We start from the raw sequence: 23,723 nt of genomic DNA on the forward strand, positions 1-23,723 counted from the left end.
CAGTGCAGGACATCCCAGGTGGACTGAATTAGTGGCACAAGTTGAAATTCTTAACATGGGTAGTTTCGCGTTGTTCTCGACAAGAGTTGTAAAATCCAATCGCGGCCTTTTCTGATATTCCAAGTTCCCAATTGAAAATAAAATCCCTACGTGTTCTTAGTCCCTTCCCCCCCTCGCCCCAGTATTTACACGAGTCCTTTAACTAACTCAGTTTTTGCAGAAGTTTTTCTTCCACTTGCCCGAACTGGACACTTACGGACATTTCCGCTATGAACTGCTCGCAGCCCTCCTTCGTCACTTGCTTGCAGTACCTCAGGTCGATCTGGCAGATATTCCCACAACGTTTGAAGTAGGACAGGCACTGGTCAGTGACCTTATTGCAGTCTGGGGGGGGAACAAAGGGCAGGAATTAACAGCCCGGCTTGGTTTGTTCTCAAACACGAGGATGTTTATCCCGTATCCCGACCGTGGTCAGTCCTTTGTGCCCCTCCCATGGAATCCCAGGCTGCTCCATCGCCCATCTCAATCCCCACGGCTGTTGTGTAACCCGTGGGATAAAGCCAAGCAGCCAGATGTGCAGAGTGCTGGACAATCCCCTGGGAGGATGAGCGTGTGCAGCGCAGGGCTCAGAACAGGCACGGTACCGCTCACAGCTGCCACAGAGGGGGTGACTGCCCTGGGAGAGGCCATTTACACCAGCAGCACATCCAGCTGCTGCCCGGGATGGGGGAGTTACACCAGGGCAGGGAAGAGCTGGATCAAACCCCTCACACAAGCCCAACACCACGGGCACTTCCCCTCCCTGTGTGTCCCTTACCTGATAAATTAATTTCCGTTAACGAATCCCGCGTGGTGGTTCCGACCGCGGTCAGCAGGTTAATAGACTGATCTGTCACGTGGTTACAGTAACTGAGATTGAGTTTGGAGAGCAGAGGCATGTGCCTGATGATCAGCCGCAGAGAGGCGTCTGTGATATCCAGCCCTGCCAGGCGCAGCTCCACGATGTTCCGTAGCTTGCTCCGGTTGTCGATCTGACCTGGAGAGTGGAGGCAGCAGGTCAGTGCCCCGAGTTCCACCCGCACTGCCAACATCTGCAGGCCTATGAAATGCACCGTGACACACAACACTGCTGCCCTAGGTCAACTTCACACCCTTCTGCCTGTCTGGAGCTTTGGAGGGGACATCAGCAGGAACACTTGTCTATTTGTGGAACAGGCACGTGGACAAAGCCACCCCCTGATTTCAAAACAAAAGGGATGAAAGTAACTGCAGGGGCCCAGCGGAATTACAAGTCGGGAATAAGCAGTAGGCTGTGCAGTGCATGCCAGAAAGCAGATCCGATTTGCTCAAAATTTCACCTGAGCTGAAATCCGGGCGAATGTGGCATGACCCACAGAACTGCTCCTTCCCTGAACTGGAAGAAAGTGTTTCCATACTCTCTAAAGTACACCCGTTGCAGCCTGAAGAGAAGAAAGTCAGACAGAAAACCAGCACAGTGGCTCAGGTGATGGTTCAGCAGCCAGAGAACATCCCTGTCACCCTGGGGCTCCAGCCAGGAGGTGCTGCAAGTCACTGCCTCGAACACCCCCGGGTCAGCACAGCCCCAGCCCTGCCGCTCCAGGGGCTCCTGCCTGTTTGCTCCGAGGGGACGCAGCAGCAGGACACGCCCCAGGGGCTGGGATGGGGCTCCCACACTCTCCTCTCCCGTTACCTGGCCGGTTGTCCGTGGGCGGTGACAGGAGGTCTCTCATTTGTGCGTCTTTCAGTCCCTCTGCCCACTGCACGTCCAGAGTCCGCAGCAAAGGACAACTGGAGCTGCAAAGTGCTGACACTGCTATCCATGAGCACCCTGATAACAGCAGGTCCCGCAGACCTGCAGAGACAGAAGAGGATTGAGTGTGTGGCCTTCCCAGAGACATCCCAGTGATCGCTGCTACCAAAGGCTGGACAACACTCCCAGCGCTCCAGGACAAGCAGGGACCCCGTGAGCCTCCTCCCGCCCAGCTCTCCATCTCTCCCACCACCTGGAACTCCCCAGCTGTGGGTGACCATCACCACCCCCTCTGCTCATCACCTCAGCACAGGCCCTTTCCACCTGTTGGCCAAGACCTGCCTCAAATTATTTTAAGCAAACATGTCAAGTAGTCACAAAAAAATAATTCTGGGCCCATTTTAACCCGCTAACGCTTCATTTTTACATATTTACACCCCACCCAGGAGAATCTACTCCTCCCCTACGACACCCAATCCCTGTAGACCTTCCCCACAGGCTGCAGTTCAGACACAAACTGGTTTGCTAAATTTGGTGATCAAAACATATCACTTACCTGGTAGTCTGTTGATAAGCCAACTCAGCTGCTTTTTAGATATATTTGTCCAGCTAAGATCAAGGGTTACAGGCTGTCTCCTAATAATGCCACTAAGCATAAGTGGAGTGATGGATTTACAATGGTTTAAATCTATTTTGGTCCATAATCTTTTGTCACAGCACCTACCCAAAAAGAAAAAAAGCCAACAGCACTTTATTTGGCACTTGTTTGGATTTCTGCAGGGCTTTAAAAGTGTCATTAAACAGTAGGAAAAACTACAGCACTTAACTGAAAATAGCAAAAATAAGGCCTAGTGATGCTAAGATATATAACATTGTGTGGTGTTGTGTTTAAGTTTCAAGTTTCTCCATCGAATACATCCTGCAATAAAGCATGGAATTATTTCCAGAGAATTACAAGTGTCAACAACTTCAGATCCCATTTTAAGTCATCCCAGCACTTAAATGAAATCTATTCTCTAGCTTGAAGACAAGCCACTGCTTCTTCCTTACCCTCTGACTATGAAGCCTGGTTTAAAATAATACCCTCATGATTTCCCCTGTGCTTTCCTTACTTAAAACCAATGCATTCGGTAAAACAGATCCCCCCTCTCCTGTTCTGTGTGTTTGTGTTATTTCTCTCCATGTGGCTTATGCATTTTTTCACTCTCTTTATGGTTCTCTAAGGGCAACAACATCAAGTCCTGACGCGTGTGCAGGAATCTGCATTTTCTCAGGTTTTTTTCCATTAGCAAATACTGTATTTAAGTGGAAAATGCATTTACAGCTTTCAGTGACACCAAGAAGCTCACAGAGGAGACACTCCACAAACTCCTCACACTGAATTATCAACCTCTCGACTTGGTCTGGACACAAGTTTTGTTGTGCTAGAAAGGAGCCTGTTACAGTCTGTCCATGTGAGCACACGCAGGAACCTGGGACGAGGCAAAACAGCCACGAGGCTTCACTGCAGGTTCAGTGAAACCTGTAAATCTGTGCACTAAAGCTGCTGCTGCCGAGCAGCCACTGACTGTGTCAGGGCTCACACAGGTATCCCGAGCACAGGGGACAGGCTGTGAGTAAGCACCATGAACAAAGGATCCCTCCATGACATGCTCTGCTGGCTCAGAACACAGGGAACAGGTTTGTTCTCCGTGTACCCTCCACAGGGAGACAATCAGCACGGCCCTTGTGAGGAGCACACCGGGGGCACGGCAGGATCCTCACTATCTCAACAGATATTTAATAGCTGAACTGAACAAACGTTGGCCATCAGCAAGTCCTGGGGCAGAATGACACCAGACTGGCTGTTCCAGCAGCAGGAACACTGTGGTGTGTGACTGCAGGACAGGCTGCTCCCGAGTGCTGCAGCCCGGCAGGCTGACGCCGAGGCTGACACAGCTCCCATCAGAAATGCTGGGAACTGCTGTTTCTGAGAAAGCACCATGAGACATGAGACATGCTGCTTCTCCAGCCACTGCTGGTCACCCCTTCTCCTCGGGCTCACCAGCGATTCAGGGACAGCCTGCACACTTCTCCAGGAGACATCAGTGCCTCCCTCACCCGCTGCCCTGCCGTGCCCATCCCACCACACACAGGACCCAGCTCATTCCCCGCCCTCCTTACCATCTGTTCCAGGTCTTGCAAACTCTCATACAGATGCACAAGTCTCTATGACTGAGGTAGCTAAAGACAGCCATCCAGACTTCCCTCTGCATCACGTGGGCTGCCCCGTCATCCAGGGGGAGCGAGTCCGGAGGGGGGCTGATGGGAGGAGGCCGGATAACGTGCCGCTCCATCTGGATGCATTTGGGGGGCGAGAGCGAGGGCGGGGGCCGGGTGATCCCGCGGGGTGTGCTGCGCAGGCTGGGGATGAGCTGGTGCCTCAGCTCCCGGGGGGTCCCGTTCAAGCCTTTGCTGAACCTGTGGAGTCTCTCGCTGTTGTTCAACGCACGCTTGGGTTCCTCGTTCTCGCTCTCGGGTTCGGATTTGATGGGTTGGTGGTTCTCATTGGCAAGGCTGTTCTCGGTTTTTTGGATCTCCTGGTTAAGCTCCTTGCTGAGCTCCTTGCTCAGTTCCTTGTTGGGAAGCCGCCTTTTCCTCCTCATCTTGAACTTCTTCTTGTCCCTGGGCTCGGCGCCCTCCGTGCTGGGCCCCGCGGTGGGCGAGCTGGACCGCGACTGGTCGCTGTCCTTGGACCTGGGAGGTGCCTCTGGCAGCTCATCCTCGGGCTCCTGCTTGAGGCGCCGCAGGGGCTTGATCATGGCAGTTCGGTCATCTGGAGCCTTCCACGATCGCCGCTGGAAGGGAAGAGACAAGGGCTGACTATTGGAGCGAGAACGTTCCCAGCAGCACTTCCCTTCCCTTCCCGTGCGGATGCTCCGCACAGGGAGCTCTGCCCAGGGGGGCTGGGCCACCTGCCAGTGCTGGGCCCCACCCATCCCAGCACCAGGAACATCCACCGGCCAAAGGGATCAAGTTCAGGTGCCAACATGGATGAGCAGTCCAGCTATTGGCTCGCTGGGCTCCAGGAGTGATAAATGGATTTATTCACCCTGCAGAATCCTGCAGATTCCAGGGCCTCTCCCATTACCCAGTGGACCATTTATCCACTGAAGATCAGCAGCTTTGTCCCCAGTGAGCCAGAACCACCCAGGCTTGGCAGACACTCACTGGGCATCCAATTCAAATTCTGCCCCAGTGATCTCATTCCAAAGGGCCATTTCTGAAACCTGTGGAATTGCAGTTCCTGACCCACAGTGTGGCTGGGCCTGCACAACCTCCTTCAGTGACCTTCAGCTGCTCTCTTACACCCCTACCAAAATCTGCCCATCCTCACACCCCCCTACCTCCAATGCCTGCAGAACAGGGAATGTGACTGACAGTCCTGATGCACCTTGGGCTGCCGAGCCCTCCTGCTGGCACCAGCTCCACGTGGCTCACGGGGCTCTGCTGGCACCTTCCTCCTGCCCCAGACCCTGCTCACAACAGCAAACTGCTCTGCACTTGCTCCCATGAATCCCATCTCCCTTCCATGCACACCAGGCAGTGTTTAAGACACATGAACCCAGAGCTCGGAAGACTTCAAGTCTAATCTGATCACTCCAAGCAAGAAAGAAGCCACGAGCTGTTAAAATGAAGTAGCTCTAATAAGAGATCTGGGCTGGCAAGAAGAGGGGAAGTGCTGTGAACACATTTGTTGTGTCAGAAGGCTCCTGTTTTTGCTTTCCCAATAAACTAATTGGATCAGGTCAGTGGCTGTGCTCCCTCCCATGCTTCACCCTGCAGAGAAAGCTGATCACCCTGCCTTTAAATTAACATATTATAAAGGGAGAGGTCACAGGAAGTTAATGACAGGTTAGAATAAAAGCATTACAGCATCAGCCCAGTGGCAGTTTGCAGCAGCCCTCACACAGGGCACTGATGAGCACTCTGCTTAAAGGCACTGGAGTTCTGATCCTGCCAGGCTGTGAGAGGGGAGCAGTACCTGTGTGCCAGGCCATCCCTGGGGGGTCAGCAGGGACCCCAGGCATGTGCTGTGGTACACACTGCTGAGGGGCTGTGTGCCAGGGCAGTATTCACCCACACAGGAAGAGCCATCAGTATAGAAACAGAACTTTTTTCCCTGGGTCATCAAAACACAGCTGGCTGCTGTATTTTAATATGGGACACCAGAAGAGAAAATATAAAACAAGACATGCAGCTAAACTACCCTGGAGTTAAAGGTTTATGTGAGAGAGATTCTGTGATTTCAAGATGTAAATGGGATAATAAGTGCCTGCAGTGCACAAGGACATGACTGAGAAACTGGCTCACCACTGAGCTCACGTGAGAAGGGACTAAAAGGGATTGAGAATCTATCTATTAAAAAGGCAAAGTACCTTCTTCCTGAAGAGTTTGTTATTTCAGCTGTTGGAAAAAAGAAAAGTAAAATCCCCAACACGAACATCTGTTGTGCTGTCTGAGAAGGTCTGGGAGTCCAAAGGGATGGGAAAAAGGGAGCATGGCCAGCAAGCACTAATGCATGAACTGGTACTGTGAATTTTGCTCTTTCACTCCACCAAAGCTGCCCCAATCCCTACACTTGCCATCCTGCAGCATTGCCACTGCCTGACCTTGCAGGACTGTGACTCCCACTCCTGGTGAGCTCCACATGCAACACAAATCCAGCCTGATTCTGACTGTACAGCCATCAGTCATGAGACAAATCTGAGCCTCTGCAAACCAGCAGTTTGGAATCCATATGACATTCAGAGTGTCCCTGCCTGGCCCAAGAGCTCTGACTGTCACATCCAGGGACAAGCTTCCACAAGGCTGCTGGGAGCAGTCCCTGCTCCCTGCAGGCACCAGAAGGTGTCATTTCCAAAGTTCCCAGTGTGGCACACTCCCAAATCAGCCCCAAAACAGCTGCCAGGCGCCACCACGTGGAGAGAGATGAAAAGGTTTCCATGAAAAATTCATTTTCACCTTGTTCCTACTCTGAGCACCTTGTAAAGATTTCTCAGTTAAAGTGGGTTTTCTAGTATTTTGAATAAAACAACAGCCATATCCCAGTGTTTTCAGCCTCTGAACATCAACCCAAGAGTCACTGCTCCAGCCACTGCCCTGTCAGACCAGCAGACTTCACAAAGGAATGTAAAACATCGCAGTTCCTTTGGGAACAACCTGGGATTTCAGGATGAGCTCTAAGCCCCAGCCAGCCCACGCTCCGTGCAAGCACACGGGATGGGTGTTGTGCCTTACCCGCTTTCTCATGGTGGGTTCCTGGGACTTCTCGAATTTCCTTTTCCTCCACAGATGCACCTCGTCGGACTTTCTCCTCAGGATTGAGTCAACTGGAGCCTTTTTGGAATGTTCCTCCGATTTCCGCCTGGGAGTTTCCTCACAGTCCCCTTTCCGTTTCGCAGCATCTGTCACTTCCTTGTTGTCTCTGTTAATTTTCTGCTCCTTCAGCAACGAGCCCGGGAGATTTGATGCGTATTTGAATCCTGGTCCGCGCTTTTGCTTGTACACCAGAGAGACACAAAACACAAGCCAACTTTATACCTTATGCATCTCTCAGCTCCTCAAGCTGCCACCAACACTCTGCTGGGTTGGTCTCTTTGTAACACACAGAACGATTACCAAGGGTTAAAGTTTCAACCTTCGTAAAGTTATTTTTTCCAAGGACACACTTGCAAGTGTCTGTCTCAGTTTGCAAAGAAATAAAGTTTCACTAATTCCAACAGACACTCTGGGTTTTGCATAATTGCTTCTGAATTTTTAATCTACTGTAAAGAATTTTCCTTGTCGAAATTAACGTGCAGCAGTGCACAGAACTAACCTAAATATTCCCCAGGTTCCGGGAGAAGCGTTGCCACATGGAACAAGAATACAAAACCAGAATCATCATGGGATCATCACAGAATCCTGGGATGCTTTGGGTTGGAAGGGACCTTGAAGATCACCTAGTTCCAACCCTCCACCATGGGTAATTAAGCACAAAACCTGAATTAAGTACAAAACCAAAAGCTGGTATTGGGCAAAATTATATTTACAAGCCAGAGGGGACGCTTGAGATTTTGTATCTCATTCCAGCACCACTTATTCCCATTAAACTCACTTTTCCAGTTTTCCCTGCATGGTTGCACTTTGGACACTCCCAGCAGTTCGGCAGCTCATCGTTAACCACACCATCTGATTCCTTCACCTGTGGGAGAGACACAACTCCATTCACGTCGTGCTGAAAAAGCTGCCCAAGTCTGCAGGCGGATCACGATCATTCCAAGGCATTCTGTACAGCTCACTGTTTTCTTGGATCAACTGCTGCCCTCCCAAGGGCTGAGCAGAGACACCCAGAGCAGTGCAGGTGCTGCACCAGCCCTGGGCCCTGCACAGGCCCCCTGTTGCTGATGACAACAGGGAGGAAGGCACTCTGGCCAAACGGGCACCTGACAAAGGATTCAGCTCTGGGCTTTTTATGAAGGTCAGTGCCAACCCCAGTTAACACATTCTGCTTTTGGAAGAACACCCCAACAGCCCAAACCAACCCCCCAAACCCCAGGACTGCAGTCACAGCATCTCCACAGATCCTCCCACACCGTGTATTTGCACATCCCAATCCCGTGTCCCCTCCCGGTGAGGCACAGGCTGATCCTTCCACAGGCAGGATTTCTCCCATACACGTTCTCACATACATTAATCCCTTTGGGCATTTTTAGCAGCAAAGCTCCCTGCACTGTAATCAAGTGTTCCTTAAAATACTTTTCTTTCTGGATCAGAACTAGCAGTCCCAGGCCTCCAGCCCTTAAGCCCATGTGCCAGTGGGAATGGTGGCTGCCAAGTCAGCTCGACAACAGGCACGTTTGTTCACAAGACCGGACACATGGAGGCATTTTTAGGGTTTCTCACACCCCCAGATCCTCAGCCAGTGTAAGGGAGAGAACGGCTGACAACTCCACTACCTCTGAGACTGACATTTTGCTTTCTGAAAGAAAGCTCAGTGTTTTATGCTCAGTGTTGTTACACTCCAATAAAAGCAGAGTCCTACCCCACGCAGCTGGAAAGCTGCTGGTTTCTGAATTTCCACACAGGAGCCTGGATTGCTTCCCAAACAGGAGATAGGTGTTTCAGAAAAGACATAAGATACACCCTCCACACAAACACATGCTCACTGATGGCACATTCCCGTTTAAGAGTTTAGTTACATATTCAGAAAAAAAACCTTGGGGGGAAAAAAAAAAGAAAAATATTAATTTATTACTACTGTAGAAAAAAAAAACCATGCTGCTGCCCAGACCAACAGCTGGGCACTGGCAGCAGCAGCAGCACAGTAGGAGACAGGAACAGGCAGAGGCAGGGACCTGCAGATTTTTCATGTTTCTGAAACATTTCCTCTTCTCCTCCCAGCTCAGGGAAAAGGTACTGGCTGTGCGGGAGCAAGCCCTTGGATTTAGGAACTGCTTCCTCAAGTCCCTGAGCCAGACAGTAGCCATTCTAGTTTCACCATCCAGTGAGAGTGATGACATGTCAGTCTCTCAGCAAGTCTCCTGGAGTTAATAAATGAGTAAATGAAGTGGGCAGAATTTAAATACTGGTTTTATCACAACTGTGTGCCTTTGAACCTTCTTTCCCATGGTAGGTGTAAGATACTCCAGGAGTTGTTGTATACATCTCTGCCTCGGGGGAACAATCCCTGGCTCGAGCTCAAGTTGGGAACAAGTTATTTCCCGCACTGAATATAGAACAAGTGCTGCTGAAGGGAAAGCATTACAGCTCTGTCCCTTCTGTGAAGTTTAAGGAACTGAACAGATGTGGGGGACTGTAAGCAAACTAATTAGACACACACAAACCTGCCACTGAATGTGTCCCAAGCCTTTCAGGCTGGGTGGGAGCCAGTTCCGAGTGTTTGTTACAAACAGCAGGGGGGTGTCGGAGCCGCAGGGAGGTGTCACAGAAACCCCCCTGCAGCACAAGGTCAGCAATCCACAGAGTGTCAACAGGAGACCTCACTGCTCTGAAATCTTCCTGTCAGGGATACGGACGCCCCAGGATGCTGATCTGGCACCTCGAGGGACAGCCAGGAATTCTGACAGTGCCAAGACTGAAACAGGCAGTGAGACACACCTGGGCTGAAGCTGTGCTGGAAAAGGCCTTGGTATTCCTGCTGTTCTGACAAGGCACCTAAATATTCACCTTCACCATAATTACTATATCCACCTGAGATGGAAAAGAATGGGCTCCTACTGAGCAACAGGAACCCCTTCTCCTTAGGGAAACAGCATCAGGTGCTGCACTCACATGTGCTAACCAGTACCAGCAATTTGGAATGTGGGAAGAAAAATTCACCACTCGTGGTTCAACTCGAACACTCCATAACAATGAAAGGTAATGTTCATCCCAAAATCTCAGGAGCTCCCCATGGAAACAGTTCTGTGCTCGTGAAACACTCCCCAAGATCATTTTCATAAGAAACTCGTTCAGCAAAACAAGCATTTGTGTTGCTGGTGTATTTTCAAGGAAAGAAACATGTCAAAACTTCCCAGGACATGGCTCAGCACATGGAACAACCTGGCTGTCCTTAATACCACTCCAATGCCAGGGATCCAGGGCTCTGGAACCCAGGGCTCCCCCAGCAAGGGAGCCCCTCAAGGCTGTGTCAGAGCATAGATGCACCTGAGCTGCCCTTAATTTAACTCCTCAGAGTGTCATCCTCTGACACTGCTGATTCATGGAGAAAACCCAGCACAAAACATGTACAGCCAAATCAGGAAGCTGGAGGGGGAGGGACTTCAAACCAGGAACAACCTGCCCAGGAGAACAAATCTCCCACTGCATGTGCCAAACTACTCCACAAGCTCTGGAGATGCATCTTGGAGGGAGTTCACTCCATGTGGGAATATGCCAGGAAAGGACATCCTCTCTTCACTGATCCAGTTTATTCCAGACTCCCCGACCCCAAGATCAGCTCAGTTGGTTAGAACATGGTGCCAATAACACCAAGATCGTGAGTTCAATCCCTTTATGGGCCATTCACTTAAGAGCTGGACTCGATGATCCTTGTGGGTCCCTTCCAACTTGGAATATTCTGTGAAATATTCAGTGACATGTACATTTGCAAGATATTTAGTTGGAGATGACCAACAGTTCACATGGTACTGCTATTTCCCAAGTGGGACAGGAAGGGACCTTCCCTTGTGGGCAGCCAAAGCAGCTGCCCTGGGGCTGGGGCTGCATCAAAGGCTATTTATGGGCTCCATCCGCTCCATCCTCAGGGCTCAAGGGCTCGAGCAACATGTAAACATGGCAACAGATTTCTGTCTTGCAGGAAATCATAGAACCTGGGAATAAAGAGTGAGGAGGGATCCAAGGAAGAGACTCCATTTTCCTTTTGCTGTTCCCCTGAGCAGCTTCATCTCTCCTTCCAAGACAATTCTCAAATCCTAACAGTGCCCTTTTGCCTCAGTAAATAAAGAGTCCCAGTTACCTACAATTTCAGCTCAGCAGAAGCACTGAGAAATCAAAATACAAAGACATCAGACACACAGTAAATCTCCCACTGCTTAATTGTCAGAAATACCCAAAGCAACATTGTTCCTAGTTACCTAAAGAGCACTCAGACCACCATGCAGGTGTAAGAGAACAAACAGCACTTGTCTGATTTCACAGACCTGACCCACATCCTGTACACCTAGTCCCAAATGTAGTATGAGGAGAGGAAACAATACTTGAGCTGCCACGAGACAACAAGTGCGTCCTCTGGACTCAGCCCTGAAGTGTCACTGACACTGCAAAGCCAGCAATGGGGGAGCACAGGGCACTTCCAGCAAGGACAGGGAACAGCAAAGCAGCCAAAATTAAGGCACCTCTGACAACAAGCAGCTCCTTCCCCTCCTTCACCAGCCCCCGAAGCCTTGTTCTAGGCAGAGCCAAACAAGCAAAGCTCCCTTTCAGAGCCCATCTGTGGCAGGAGCTGTGAGCACCAGTTCCATGAATCAGGGAGACAGGCACAGCTCTGCTTTGCCAGCTCCCCATGTTCTGCTCTAATAAACGACAGCACGGGGCTTGGTGCAACACCACATACAGAGCCAAGGAAATGAGAGACCAGGAGAGCTTCACCCCAGGCCTGCATAAGGAACAGACATACCTCTCCTCCCTGAGATCCCAGAAGGGCCCAAAAGCTGCTTTCTGGGGCATGGTGTGTTAGAACACATTTGCTTTGGCAAATCACTTTAACCATAAACAAATCAGCAACAGGAAATAGCTGATCAGCTGAAAGAAACCAGCTCTGGAGAAAGGCAGCTTCTAAATGCTAATGCACAAGTTATGCCCAAAATGACACTTCTGTTACCAGCGAAGAATACAGCTGCTCACAGGGCTCGAGTCAGCCAAGGGTGAGCACTCCTGCAGCCTGACACTCGCTCAGGCTGTTCTCCAGAGCTGCTCTCTTCATACTCCAACACTTGCTCATAACATCTTTGGAGCCAGCTGCCACCCAAAGGCACATCTGTGCCTGGGCCAACACGAGCAGCAAACTGCTCCTCTGTACTGTGGGACACGGGGAGGAGCTGCTGACACAGAGTTGGGGCTATCTCATCCAGAAGGACAGGCAGATTGCTCTGTCCGCCCCATCCCAACTGAAACAACTCACTTCCTTAAACAAGAGGCAAAAAGAAAGAAAAACAAAACAAACCCACAAGACCTTTGCATGCACATCCCCCTCAGGGCCATCCAAAGCCAGCCTCTGTTCACAGGGAATGCTGCTACCTCAAGGACCCCACCTGCCAGTCAGGGCTGTGTTTCACTCTGCTCTTCACACCAACTCTTTGCTCACTTAAGTGTCCAAAGGTGAAAACCTAAAAGCTTCTCATTTTCTGTGCACTACATTTACATGAAGGTGATAACTAATGCAGCTTTTGTTTCCAACATGTATCACATCCTTGTACTCACCTTAAGGCATCCTGGGTGTATGATTTCATTACAAATGGAGCATTCCATTAGCATGAGATTAAACTTGCTCTCCTCCTCTTCCACAGTGTCCTCCTTCCCAGCTTCTCCACACACCAGACACACAGCAGTATGAGGCAACACCGGCTGTTTATGTATCAGAAAGAATAGATCAGGACACAGAAACAGAAGAACTCAATGTGCATTTACAGTATCCTCATTTCAAAGAGGAGATAAATAGGGATTAATTGTGCAGACTGCCATGAAGGCAAGAAAAACTGGTAACAAATTGGGGCTGGGTATCCAGACCAAGCACCACAGGAAACGTTTCATCAAAGTGCCCTCCCTGCAGCAACACAGATTCAGGGAGCATTCCAGGGATGGATGAAAATGCATTTTTGGAGGGTTCCTTGAATCTGTGAGCTAACACAGACATTGGCATGCAAGTCACTTCACCAGTGTACAATGGGAGGGGAAAGAAGCAACCTAGAACATCACTATTCACATCCATTAGCTCTGCAATCCGAGCGGCACTTTGGCAGCTCCCCTATTTTACAGGCAGGGCAGACAGATGTTATGGGACCTGATCCAGGTCTCACAGCAAGCCCACAACAGAACCAAGAACAGACCCTTTACTGACTGACAGTCCATTATCCAGGGCCCTGCTCCCAACCTGAGCACTGCAAAAACCTCTGCACTTAGAAAGAGGATTCTCTCCTGCAAGTGTCACAAGTGGGATCACACTGATTTTTTAGTTTTCTCTTCTGCTGAGGCAGAAGGGGAACTGCAGCATCTCACAGATCTGTCACCCATGTCAAAGCACTGAAAGCCACTCTAATTAAAAAGCCACCTTTCTGGTAATGATTAACAAACTTCTGCTTTGCAGCAATAAGGTATAATAAACCTCATTACAAAAAGGAAAAGGAAGATCCTAAACTGGCCATAATGGGAAGTGCAATCGATTAGGCTGCAAGTCCTTAACCATTACACAGCCAGAGGCAGAGATGTGGCTTTTCATGGCAAGATCTCTTGTAGAGATATAAAATAAAAAATAGTCTCTAAGTGGATACCTGCACACCAACCCAAATTTTGGCAGCAGCAGAGCATCCTTCAGCACATTTCAGCCCGGGAGAAGCCCAGCTGCAGTAAGGCATTACAGGGCACAGTGCTCTGCCCCACACCCCAACACCTGATCCATTAGCTATGGCAACACTTCCCTGCCTTCTCCTGCCAGGACTTACCCACGCTCCACTTTAAAAGTATTCTGCAAATACTATTTCATTCCCACCCTTCCTCCAAGCACAAAATAGGAATCCCCAGGATCACCAGCAGGTAAACCAGAGAAAAGCCAAGTTGTCCAGGGCTCTGTCCACTTGTTTTGTCTGATCTCCCACACAAGTATTTATATCCACACCCAAGAGAAACATCCCAGGAGCAGGACAGTTTTTCTTGCTGGGAGCAAGGGTGTCTAGGGAACCTCCTCTGTGCCCCACTGAAGGGCTGGAACAGCAGCTGCACTGTAACAGCTCGTCCTCCCAGAGCCCCATATTCCCTTCAGACCCATTGCATGTAGCAAAATGTGTCCCAGGCACTCCTGCCTCCCTTCCTGACTGAACTGGTGACGCAGAGGAGGTTCCTGCTCTCCGAACAGCAGTACAGTCAGCTCTCTCAAGGCTTCTGAGTTTAATGAAAGTCTGCATCTAGTTAATATTGTCAATGTTATTAACCAGAGGAAAACACAATCCCAGAACTGCAGGGATCATTACTTCCACAGAGCCTCGCTTCCACATCTTTTCAGCAGGTTTTTTTGGGGCTGGAAGCTGTTTGATAGGTACCACAGTATATTGCTACTGAATTGCTAGAGAACAAGAGAAAAGTTAACAGGATTGCTTGTAGAAATGTAAAGCACCTTAAAAGTTACAACAGTTCAACTTGTCAATTTTCTGGGCCTTTGCTGCTCTAAGAGAGTTTTTAATAATCCCCCTGATACTTACACCAACCTACAAAGGGCAGAGATGTTATTTTCAATGCATGTGAGGGCAGGACAAGTAATCAAGAGTCCCCTGGTTAGCAAGCTCTAACCACAGCTTCTGGAAATTAAACTCTAGGCACCAAGAAGAAAAATAAACCTTCATTGGAAGAAAGAGGGTGACTACACTCAGCTAGAAGAGAACCCAGATCATCTCCAAAAGGCTCAGCCTGTGTTATCAAGAGTGGAACAGCTTAGTATGAAAGTTTCCTTCATCAGTGAGGATGAGAAAGCTCACTGCAGCCCTAATTTAATCCTTCCACTAAAAAGGCAGCATGATTTCACTACTTCTTGCCCCTGGAGAATAATAAATTCTTCATCCATGCTGTTCAATTCATGCCACACTCCAGGAAATCAAGTGTTCAAAGAAAAGACACTGGAGCTGCAAAAGCACTCTGCGGAAAGGTGGATATTCTGTGTGCTTTACTGAATGATCCAGCAGTGCTGAATCCAATCCTCTATGTCAGGAACAGTGCAGAGCTTAGAACAGGACATGGAGTGAGCTACCAGAAGCAACTACTGGAAACCTGCAGCACTTATCAGTTTCTTATCAGTGTCAGGCAAAGTCATTTAATGTCTCCACTTCAGCCTTCTCATCAGAATTAAAGGAAAAAAAACCAAATACTAAGTGAAAGGAACTGGAACAAGAGAAATCAGTAGAGATGGGGTGATATTTCAGTTATGAATAAACAACATTCCTTTCTTTAAAAAAACAACAACAAAAGAAACCCGAACCCTAAACAATAGCATAAACAAGACCTTCCAAAGAATTAAGATAAAAGCTAAAGCTGATTTTTAGCCTTGAACAGAGGCACTGCAGACATGAGACTGGAGAGAAGCTCCACAACAGTCAGCACGGCAGCAACGGATTCAAAAGCTGCTTGAACAACTTAATGGAAGATTAATCTGTCAATATTTGTTAAATAGAAAGCTATCACCTGTGACTCAAGAAGCTTCTAAGCAATGTATCACAGGAGCCCAGGAACAGACTCCCTGCTTGCCCTGTTCTGATGCTCTTTCCCTGACAGCCATTTCCAGTCCCTGAGGAAGACAAGACCATGGATTGATGTCTCATCTGGATCAGACCCTCTGCTCTATGCCTAGGTAACAGCAACCAAACTGAAATTCAGATCTCAGGTAGCCTGGGGCTGGGGTCACCAACACCAACATCTTGGAGGATGTTGGTCAAAGATTTCTCCACATCTTAATTTGGTTATGTAGTTAAGATGGTAAACATGGCTGCAAGGCGGTTTTTGCTCAGGAAATTTTGAGATCCAAATATGCCTCTTCTCCATTTGAATCAGAACTCCCCACTCTTCCCCTTCTCCCCCAACCCTAGTGTTTCAGTGTGATCTGAGGGACAATTTCTGATGTACTGATAATCTCCACTTCTCTACTGCTGAGAAGGAAAGCTGTGCTATCAAGTTTTTAGTAGCATTGTGGTTTAAGATTTGGGGAGGATGAGAAGTGCTGGGAAGAAGGGATCTGAGCTGAGAGGGCAAGGATTACACATCCCCTGATGCACTTCAAGACTCCTCAGAGCGGAGCGGAGGTGTCGGCTCCCCACCCCGTCAGCAGCCAGCAGAGCGAGGAGCAGCTCCAGGCACTCACCGCGATGCACTGCCTCATGATGCAGGACTGCTTCATCCTGCCGGGGCCCCCGAACTTCTTCATGTCCTTGCAGAAGTGGCACTCGCCGCACTCCGTCCGCAGACACGCCTCGCACTTGCGGCATCGCGTCCTCCTCCGCCGGGCGCCCGCGGTCGTCCGGTTGGCCGCGAGCTTCACCGCAGAGGCCGGGCCCAGCTTCCCCTTGGGCCGCCCGACTGCCCTGTTCTGGAAGAGCCAGACACACACAAGGTCAATCGCACATCCCGCTTCCCAGGTAAACCACAGGACTTTCGTGGACGGGAGTTGTGGGCACCTCGGGCAGAAAACCGACAGGTGTTACCGGAATTGCAAACACATCGGTCATTAACACTCGGCAGAGTCACAGCATCGCTCTTAGAGCTCAAGGAGTGCTGTTAACTTTCCACTAAGAGACGAACTGTAAAAAGACAAAGAAATGAGGACATAAATGAGAGATCCCAAACCCAGAGCAAGCCCAGTCCAGGAGGAGGGCAGGGAGAATCCATTTACACACAGCTCAATGCAGGACCAAGTCCCGAGCAATGTGCTTGTCTTAGGTCAAGAGATTATCTGTGTCAACACTGAGCTCTTAGATTTGTGCTCAGGTTAAGCCAGAAGGTCTGCTTTCCTCCACTGGAAGTGGAAGAATCCAAAGGGGCAGCAAAAGTAATTTTGAGGTTACAGCAGAGAAACACCCAGTAATGGTCAAGCCCCAGCAATCTCCCTAAAAAATCAGGAGACCATCAACTACTGTCAAGTGATTAAGTAGGAAATAAAACACAAATGCTAAAAAACCCTTCCAAAGTAGCTCCCCTCATATCCAACACCAGCAAGTGCTCAAAAATAGAACACCAACTGATGCTGTGCAAAGGCTAAAAAGGGCGTCCCAGGTCTAGATTTCCATGACCTTTAAGAGAGAAGCTAAAGGAGCATGAAAAGATTTGAAATGATTAGGTTAACTGCAACATATTCACTCTGGACATCCAAATTTAATGTTCTCATCAGAAACTCCCTGTTATACACAAGAACTTGCAGCTCAAGCCAAACTTCACTAAATACCATGTAATTGTATGGGGCTAATTATGCAAGAATTGGCTTGGCTCATTCTGACCACTGACAGCTTTCTTCATAAAGATGATAATAACAGGACTGCAAAGTTCATCTGGTTTAGCATTTATACAACTTTTCCACTTTCTGCACATCTCAGCATCTGACCAGCAGACCAGGCAGTTTCACTTTCTGTTCCAGCTGAATTCTGGGCAATCACCAAGGCAGGGGCAGGTTGGCTGTAGGAAGCCATGAAGAAATTCCACCACAGATTTTAAGAGGTGTGGAAATATTTCCACTTGGTTCTACAAAAGCCTCCCTAAGTGTCCTGCTACACAACCCTGAAGAAAAGCCACACTGCTGAGTATTTGATCTTCCTCCCAGCTGACTTAGCAAAGCTCCAGTGACTCTCTCTAAGCTGCAGAAGAGTGCTGATATTTTAACAGCCTCCATCCCAGGAATCTCGGTGCTGAGAGCACAAAGAAGCCAGAAGTTAGACTCCTTAAGCTTTCTCTCCTACAGACCTACTGTAGGTGGGAGAAAACATAGTCCATGAGGTTACACAGATTTCAGCAAGTTTTTAATTCCACTTCTCAGGAGCAGATTTTGCTCTGTGTGCAGGTTGAATCCCCCTGTGCTGTGTGAAGACAGCACAGCTTCCTTCCTATCCCCAACCACACCGGCCGCCTGGATTTCAGATCAATGTCAGACACTCTAAAGAATAAATATTTACCTCCTAGACCAACTTTCCAGCCTCTCAAGGATAAAGTCGTCTCTGGCAGGACTGGCTTAGAGGCAACCTAGATAAGAGATAATTTTCTTCCTCGGCATGAATCACTCCTCCGTTCTCTCTATTAGTCTCCTTCCACTAGGAAGGGACATCATGAACCAAGGGCTGGATATCAGCGGGAACAAGTTAAACCAAAACATGTACAACAACTTGGGCAAGTTCCCCTCGGCCAACAGCACATGGAAGACAGTGTGAGCACCTGACTTCTTCCCATGGGATGGAACATGATTAAGTTTAAGGAGGCAAACAACAGCTCCAACACCATCAGAATGGTGTTTTTAAAAGCAATTGCTTTCAAGGAAAAATCAAACTCAGTGCTTTTCCAGCTGAAACACAACTCCTGCTTCTGCCACAGTAAAACCAGCCAAGTCCTAATTCTGAGGACAGCAGTTTAAGTGCCAGGACACTACAAAGATGCGAGAGGTAAAAAGGCATCACTTGAACACAGAAGCTGAGAATCCTAAAAAAAAACCCCACAAAAGTAGGAAGATGAAGGTACAAGAACAAATCTGAAGCCAGACCGCAGTACACAACACCGATTTCCTTACAGATCAGCAGCACAGGGCAGAGGTGCAGACCTGGATCTCACTGTATCCAACACTTCTTAACTACCCAGACCTCTTCACTGCTCGTTAACATGTTCAAGCAATTGTACTAATTCACCAACCTACCAATCCTCAATCCAAGCCACATTTTCACTCCAGGATGTCGAAGCCAGCAAGGCTAGAGAGGCCTTGCAGGAATTCCCACTAGTATCCAGTTTCAAGGGGCTCCAAAGTGGGCGCTTAAAAACCTCCACAGAAGAAAATCTGGCCTGTGGGTTGCTATCCCAGAAAGGGGCTGGGATTCAAGGGGGTAGAAGGAGCCTCCAACATGGCTTGGGGTTTATTTAGCACATGGCAGACAGCCAGACGAATTCCAGGTCGATGTTAGTGAGGAGATGCTGCAGGATTTCCAGCTCAGACTGCAGTTTTACAACGTACCAGCCCTGGTAGTGAATCGAGGTAGATTTCCTTCCCAGCTCATGTCCTCATCTCTGTACTGCAACTTGCCACCCTCCCAGCACAACTCCATGAATTTGTCTTGCAAATAAAGAGCGAGCGGCAGGGGATGGCAGGACTCCTCATCCCGGGTTTACCGCGGTGACCAGCAAACAGGAGCTCCACGGCCTCAGGCTCAGCAAGCCCCAAACTGGCTTCAAGGCCAACAGAGTCTCCTCCTGTGTGGCAGATCCCACCATCTCCTTTCCCAAGGAGGTGATACCTTGAAGCACAGCCTGTGCCTGCTGGCTATGTAGCCCCAAGCAGCCACCTCTAAGAACTGCCAAAAAACCAAAGATTGTACCAAACTTGAAGACTTTTTTTTCCTTAAACCTAACAATAGAAGCCCAGGAGCTGAGACAGAGCCTGCCTGAAATACCATCACCAGCCATCCCCTACGTTCTCCAGCACCTCCACAAAACTGTGCTCATTCTACTGTGGTCACACCAAGTCTTCAAAAGAGAGGCAGGAGGATGCTGAAGCGATGACAGCCACTCTGCCAAGCTCCCAAAGGCCACTCTGCCAAGCTCCCAAAGGCCACTCTGCCAAGCTCCCAAAGGCCACTCTGCCAAGCTCCCAAAGGCCACTCTGCCAAGCTCCCAAAGGCTGTGCAAGCAGCTGCTGAAACATATTAGGATTAATATCCTAAATCCCCATCTCTATCACACTGAAACCTAGAAAGCTGCTCTGCCTTCTAGACATGTGAACAGGACACCCTGCTGGGGTTCCTCCCCAGATTTGTCCTCCCCAGATTACTGCTGTTACACCCAAAGGTAACTTGCTCCTGTCCCTGAAGCAGACACAGCATTTGGGTAGTGGGAGTAAACTTGGGCCATCAAATGTAATACACTATGAACTACAAAGCCATCTACAAATCATAAAGTTGGGCTCACCCTCCCACACCACAGTGCTTAAACACACCCACTCCTCACACAGGAAAGGGGACAAGGTAGCAAACTCATTTAAACTCATTTTCTGAAGTGCTGAGCTCCTACAGATCCCACCAAATTCAGTATGTTCCAGGTGGACTGGGTGGGGTGGTCATCAGCAATTCCACTCTTTCAACAGGGTTGTGCAGATCTGGGAATAAGCCCAGGTACAACACTTCCAACTCTAAATCAACCCCTAGGAAATACTACCTGGAAGTCACTGCTCAGAATATTAGTTTATCTTGGCTATGGACTAACAGTTGGCTGCTGGGAAGTTTCCACTGCCTGCTTACAGGTACCTCAGCACACTTTCACCACATGTCACAGCCTGCTTGGCTGCCACTGAAAACCCACCGACCATCACACCTGAGTCAGAAGGACCAGAGGCACCAAAGAAGGGCCTCTACCCTGAGCACAACCCTTACTGCAACAGAAACACAACCCTGATGTTTACAGCAACAGATTTCTAACATTCACAGTTACAAAGAACAACTCAAAAGGCAAACAAAAATAGCAAGAACATCAAGTTTTGAAGACAACAGTCCAAGAGGTATCAGCTGTTAAATGCATCATTAAGTAGGTGCTGATGCTCCCTAGCTGCTGTCCCAACAACTGGCCTCTGTTGGAGATGTCACCAGGCAGCTTTGCCTACAAACTCTCCTGCCCTGGAGAGGAAAACCAGCTGACCTTGAAACCAAGTCCAGGAGGAAGGAGGTCCTGGCCCTCAAAGCAAGGCTGACAAAGTCTTCAGCCTAGAAACAGGCTCTTGAGAGTGACCTTTACCTGGGCACAGGTCTTATTCCACCACTCAGTTTCAGTGACCTGCTTAAACTGTTGCCAGCAGCACCAAGCCATTATTTCAGACTCAATATCTCTGAGAAAAACACAGAGACATGCACAGGGCCCTTCTGAAGAGCTTCTCACGTGGCCAGCTCAGTGAGACCCTGAAGCACTTCACTTTAACCAAGTACAATCTGAACAGCTCACGTAGTAACCACTGCGTAAACCTCCCCAAGACAAGACATCTTACGTGCACAGTGGTCACTGCCTCAAGGTGCTGTGCACACAAATACATCCCTTTCATTTGCAAGACTGATGATTTCCTTCTGTAACACGTGGACAAATTCTGACTATTCTCATTTACTGTAGTTTGACCAAGTCAACACAACCACATGAGCACCCAAAGGTGAGGATCCAGGACTTGTCGGGTGCCAGTCCCGCACCTAGAGCTTTATATGGCACTGCATCCCAATGCAATTGTTTTAACAGAATTAGAGTAGCCAAATTTAATTACCAGATCCTTATAAGATCTGATAAATAAACCCTAGGGGAAAATAAAACAGAAAAACCCCCATCAAAAAACCAAGCCACACACATTAACCCATGATTCATAACTAAAACACCCCCCTAGACATGGTGGGTCATGGGGCGACACTGGGCACTGGAGACACCCACAGGGTGGCACAGCAAAGGCTTCTGGTCACTTATTTCCTTGTCTCTTCCCACTGCATCAGAGGGACATTTTTCCATTCAAACAGGTGGAAGTCCTGGAGGTCAAGGCTCCCTGTTTGCTGCCCAAGGCAGCGACAGCACTGTCCTCTCCTGTCCCAGTGCCGTGTCCCTCTCTCAGACTCCCAGGGATGTAACTTTGGCCTTCCTGATAAGAAACCCAATCAAATTGACAATTACCAGCACTGGTGCAGACCAAGGACACACACACTGACACACTGGACCGAGAGCCACCAAAGTCATTTTACCAGAGGTGTTTGAAACACCCTGTGATTAACTCTACATTAACTTCAAAATACGGGGACTGGCCTTGGTTGCCTGGCAGGGATGGCCTGTTACACACACCCTGCCAGGCACTGCACGGAATCATTAATGTTGGAAAAGACCTCTAAGATAATCAAGTCCAACTGTTAACTCAGCACTGCCATGTTCACCCCTAAACCATGTCCCCAAGTGCCACACCAGATGTTTTTTGACCACTTCCAGGGACACCACTTCCTAGGCAGCCTGGGAATTGATAATCACAACCAAATCAACAGTTCTTTGGCATTGCTACTAAACAGCTTCCAAACCCTTACAGCTCTTTAGCAATTAACAGAAACCCTTGTCAAAGGAGAACTTAAGAGGAAGAAGGAAGGACAGGATGATGTAACTGCAGGAATTCAGTGGGGACGAGGAAGAAGCTCGATTGAGACAGAAAAAAAAAAAATCACACTGATGCCAATAACATCCTTAAAAGTTGTATTAATTGAAGAACACACGCCAACATCATGGATCTATTATGTCTGACTAAAGCCTATCTGCCTAAATGTTTGCACACACAAACTCCAGGAGAGCTGTTTTCCTCTAGCAGTGACTATTTACAGTCACATCACCCTCCATCAGAATATGTCCCACAAGACAAGTCCAAGGTCCCTCATTAAGCAGGCGGCATCAGAGGGAAAGGGAAGGTGCTGGAACTTTTCCAAGCCCAGCCATCCCCAATAAGGACTAATCCTCTCCAGATGTTCACTGCCACCATCTCCTCCAGTTCGTACCTACAAAGTTCCTCGTCCTCTTCTACAAAAAGAAACGTGGCTCCCAGTGACCCCTGCCAGGCGACCACAGAGCTCCACCACCGAATCAACAGTAAAGCCGATTTCCCCACAAAAAAAAAGTTTATACTCCCCAAGTTCATCTGGGCATAAGTGACACTCCAGCAGCTTTTCTGCCAACGTAGCTATGTTGTTCAGGGAGCGATAAACTGGCACATTGGTGCCAACACCAGTGCCCCCGTTTATTTTCCTCTAGTGGTGAGGAGGTAGAAGTTAGGCCTGGAGGCTGAAATAAGATATACTGGCAAAAACATGCTTTTGGAGATAAGCTGCATCCAAAGCAGGAGCTCTTAATGACACCAGTAAGTTACACAGACTTGGGGCACCCTGTGGAAAACGCAGCTTTTCTTACCACTGCTGCAGGACACATCCCCCTGCCCCAGCCAGGAGCAGTTTTCTCTGTTTACACACATTCAAGTGCCACAGTCAGAACCCAAATTTCTTCCTACCACAAGCAACTTGGTGGGCTGGGGCAGGGCCAGCACCAGGCAGGACACGTGCCCCGGCATCCACATGCTTCCAAGCCCCCAGTGCTGCCTGCAAGTACCACAAGTGCAGTAAATCCTGTTGGCTCTGTACTGGGAAAAACAACAGTCCTTTTGCCTTCTTAGTTTGGGCACAAACGAGGGAAAGAGGAATGAAAGTCAGGACAAAGTCTGAGTGACAAAAACTGCAGCTTCTCCCCAAGCACTGAAGCTGTGCTGTTCAACTACACCTGTAGAGCTGAAGGCTTTCACCTGATATATACCAGGGACTGTCGCAGCAGAAAAAGTGACATAATATGGATTTGACAAGTCCTGCGTAGAAGAGTAGAGTAACTAGACATTAAAGCAGGCTTGTATGAAAATACAGCTGGAGCTACAAGCGGTGTTTTACCACTGGAACAGTTCTGAACAAAAAGGAAAACATTCCACAGGTCTTTG

General features: G+C 48.9%; 1 protein-coding gene across 6 annotated transcripts in view; it reads right to left on the minus strand.

The window, feature by feature from the left end:
* The window catches only part of KDM2B (lysine demethylase 2B), a 116,237-nt gene continuing 92,514 nt past the window's right edge, over positions 1-23,723 (minus strand). For 3 of the 6 annotated variants that reach the window (XM_017814342.1, XM_017814339.1, XM_017814343.1), the window contains 10 exons: positions 16,374-16,598; positions 12,737-12,880; positions 7,911-7,997; positions 7,052-7,321; positions 3,935-4,608; positions 2,328-2,491; positions 1,712-1,873; positions 1,359-1,460; positions 818-1,036; positions 1-384 (listed from right to left, as the gene is read on the minus strand). In XM_017814342.1, the coding sequence (XP_017669831.1) occupies positions 203-384; positions 818-1,036; positions 1,359-1,460; positions 1,712-1,873; positions 2,328-2,491; positions 3,935-4,608; positions 7,052-7,321; positions 7,911-7,997; positions 12,737-12,880; positions 16,374-16,598 (2,229 nt within the window). In that variant the 3' untranslated portion in view covers positions 1-202. The remainder of the gene's footprint in view (positions 385-817; positions 1,037-1,358; positions 1,461-1,711; positions 1,874-2,327; positions 2,492-3,934; positions 4,609-7,051; positions 7,322-7,910; positions 7,998-12,736; positions 12,881-16,373; positions 16,599-23,723) is intronic. The other 3 variants (XM_017814340.1, XM_017814344.1, XM_017814341.1) reach the window with 3 other exon arrangements.

Source organism: Lepidothrix coronata, unplaced genomic scaffold (assembly GCF_001604755.1).
Source record: "Lepidothrix coronata isolate B3197 unplaced genomic scaffold, Lepidothrix_coronata-1.0 Scaffold44, whole genome shotgun sequence".
Lineage (NCBI taxonomy): Eukaryota > Metazoa > Chordata > Aves > Passeriformes > Pipridae > Lepidothrix > Lepidothrix coronata.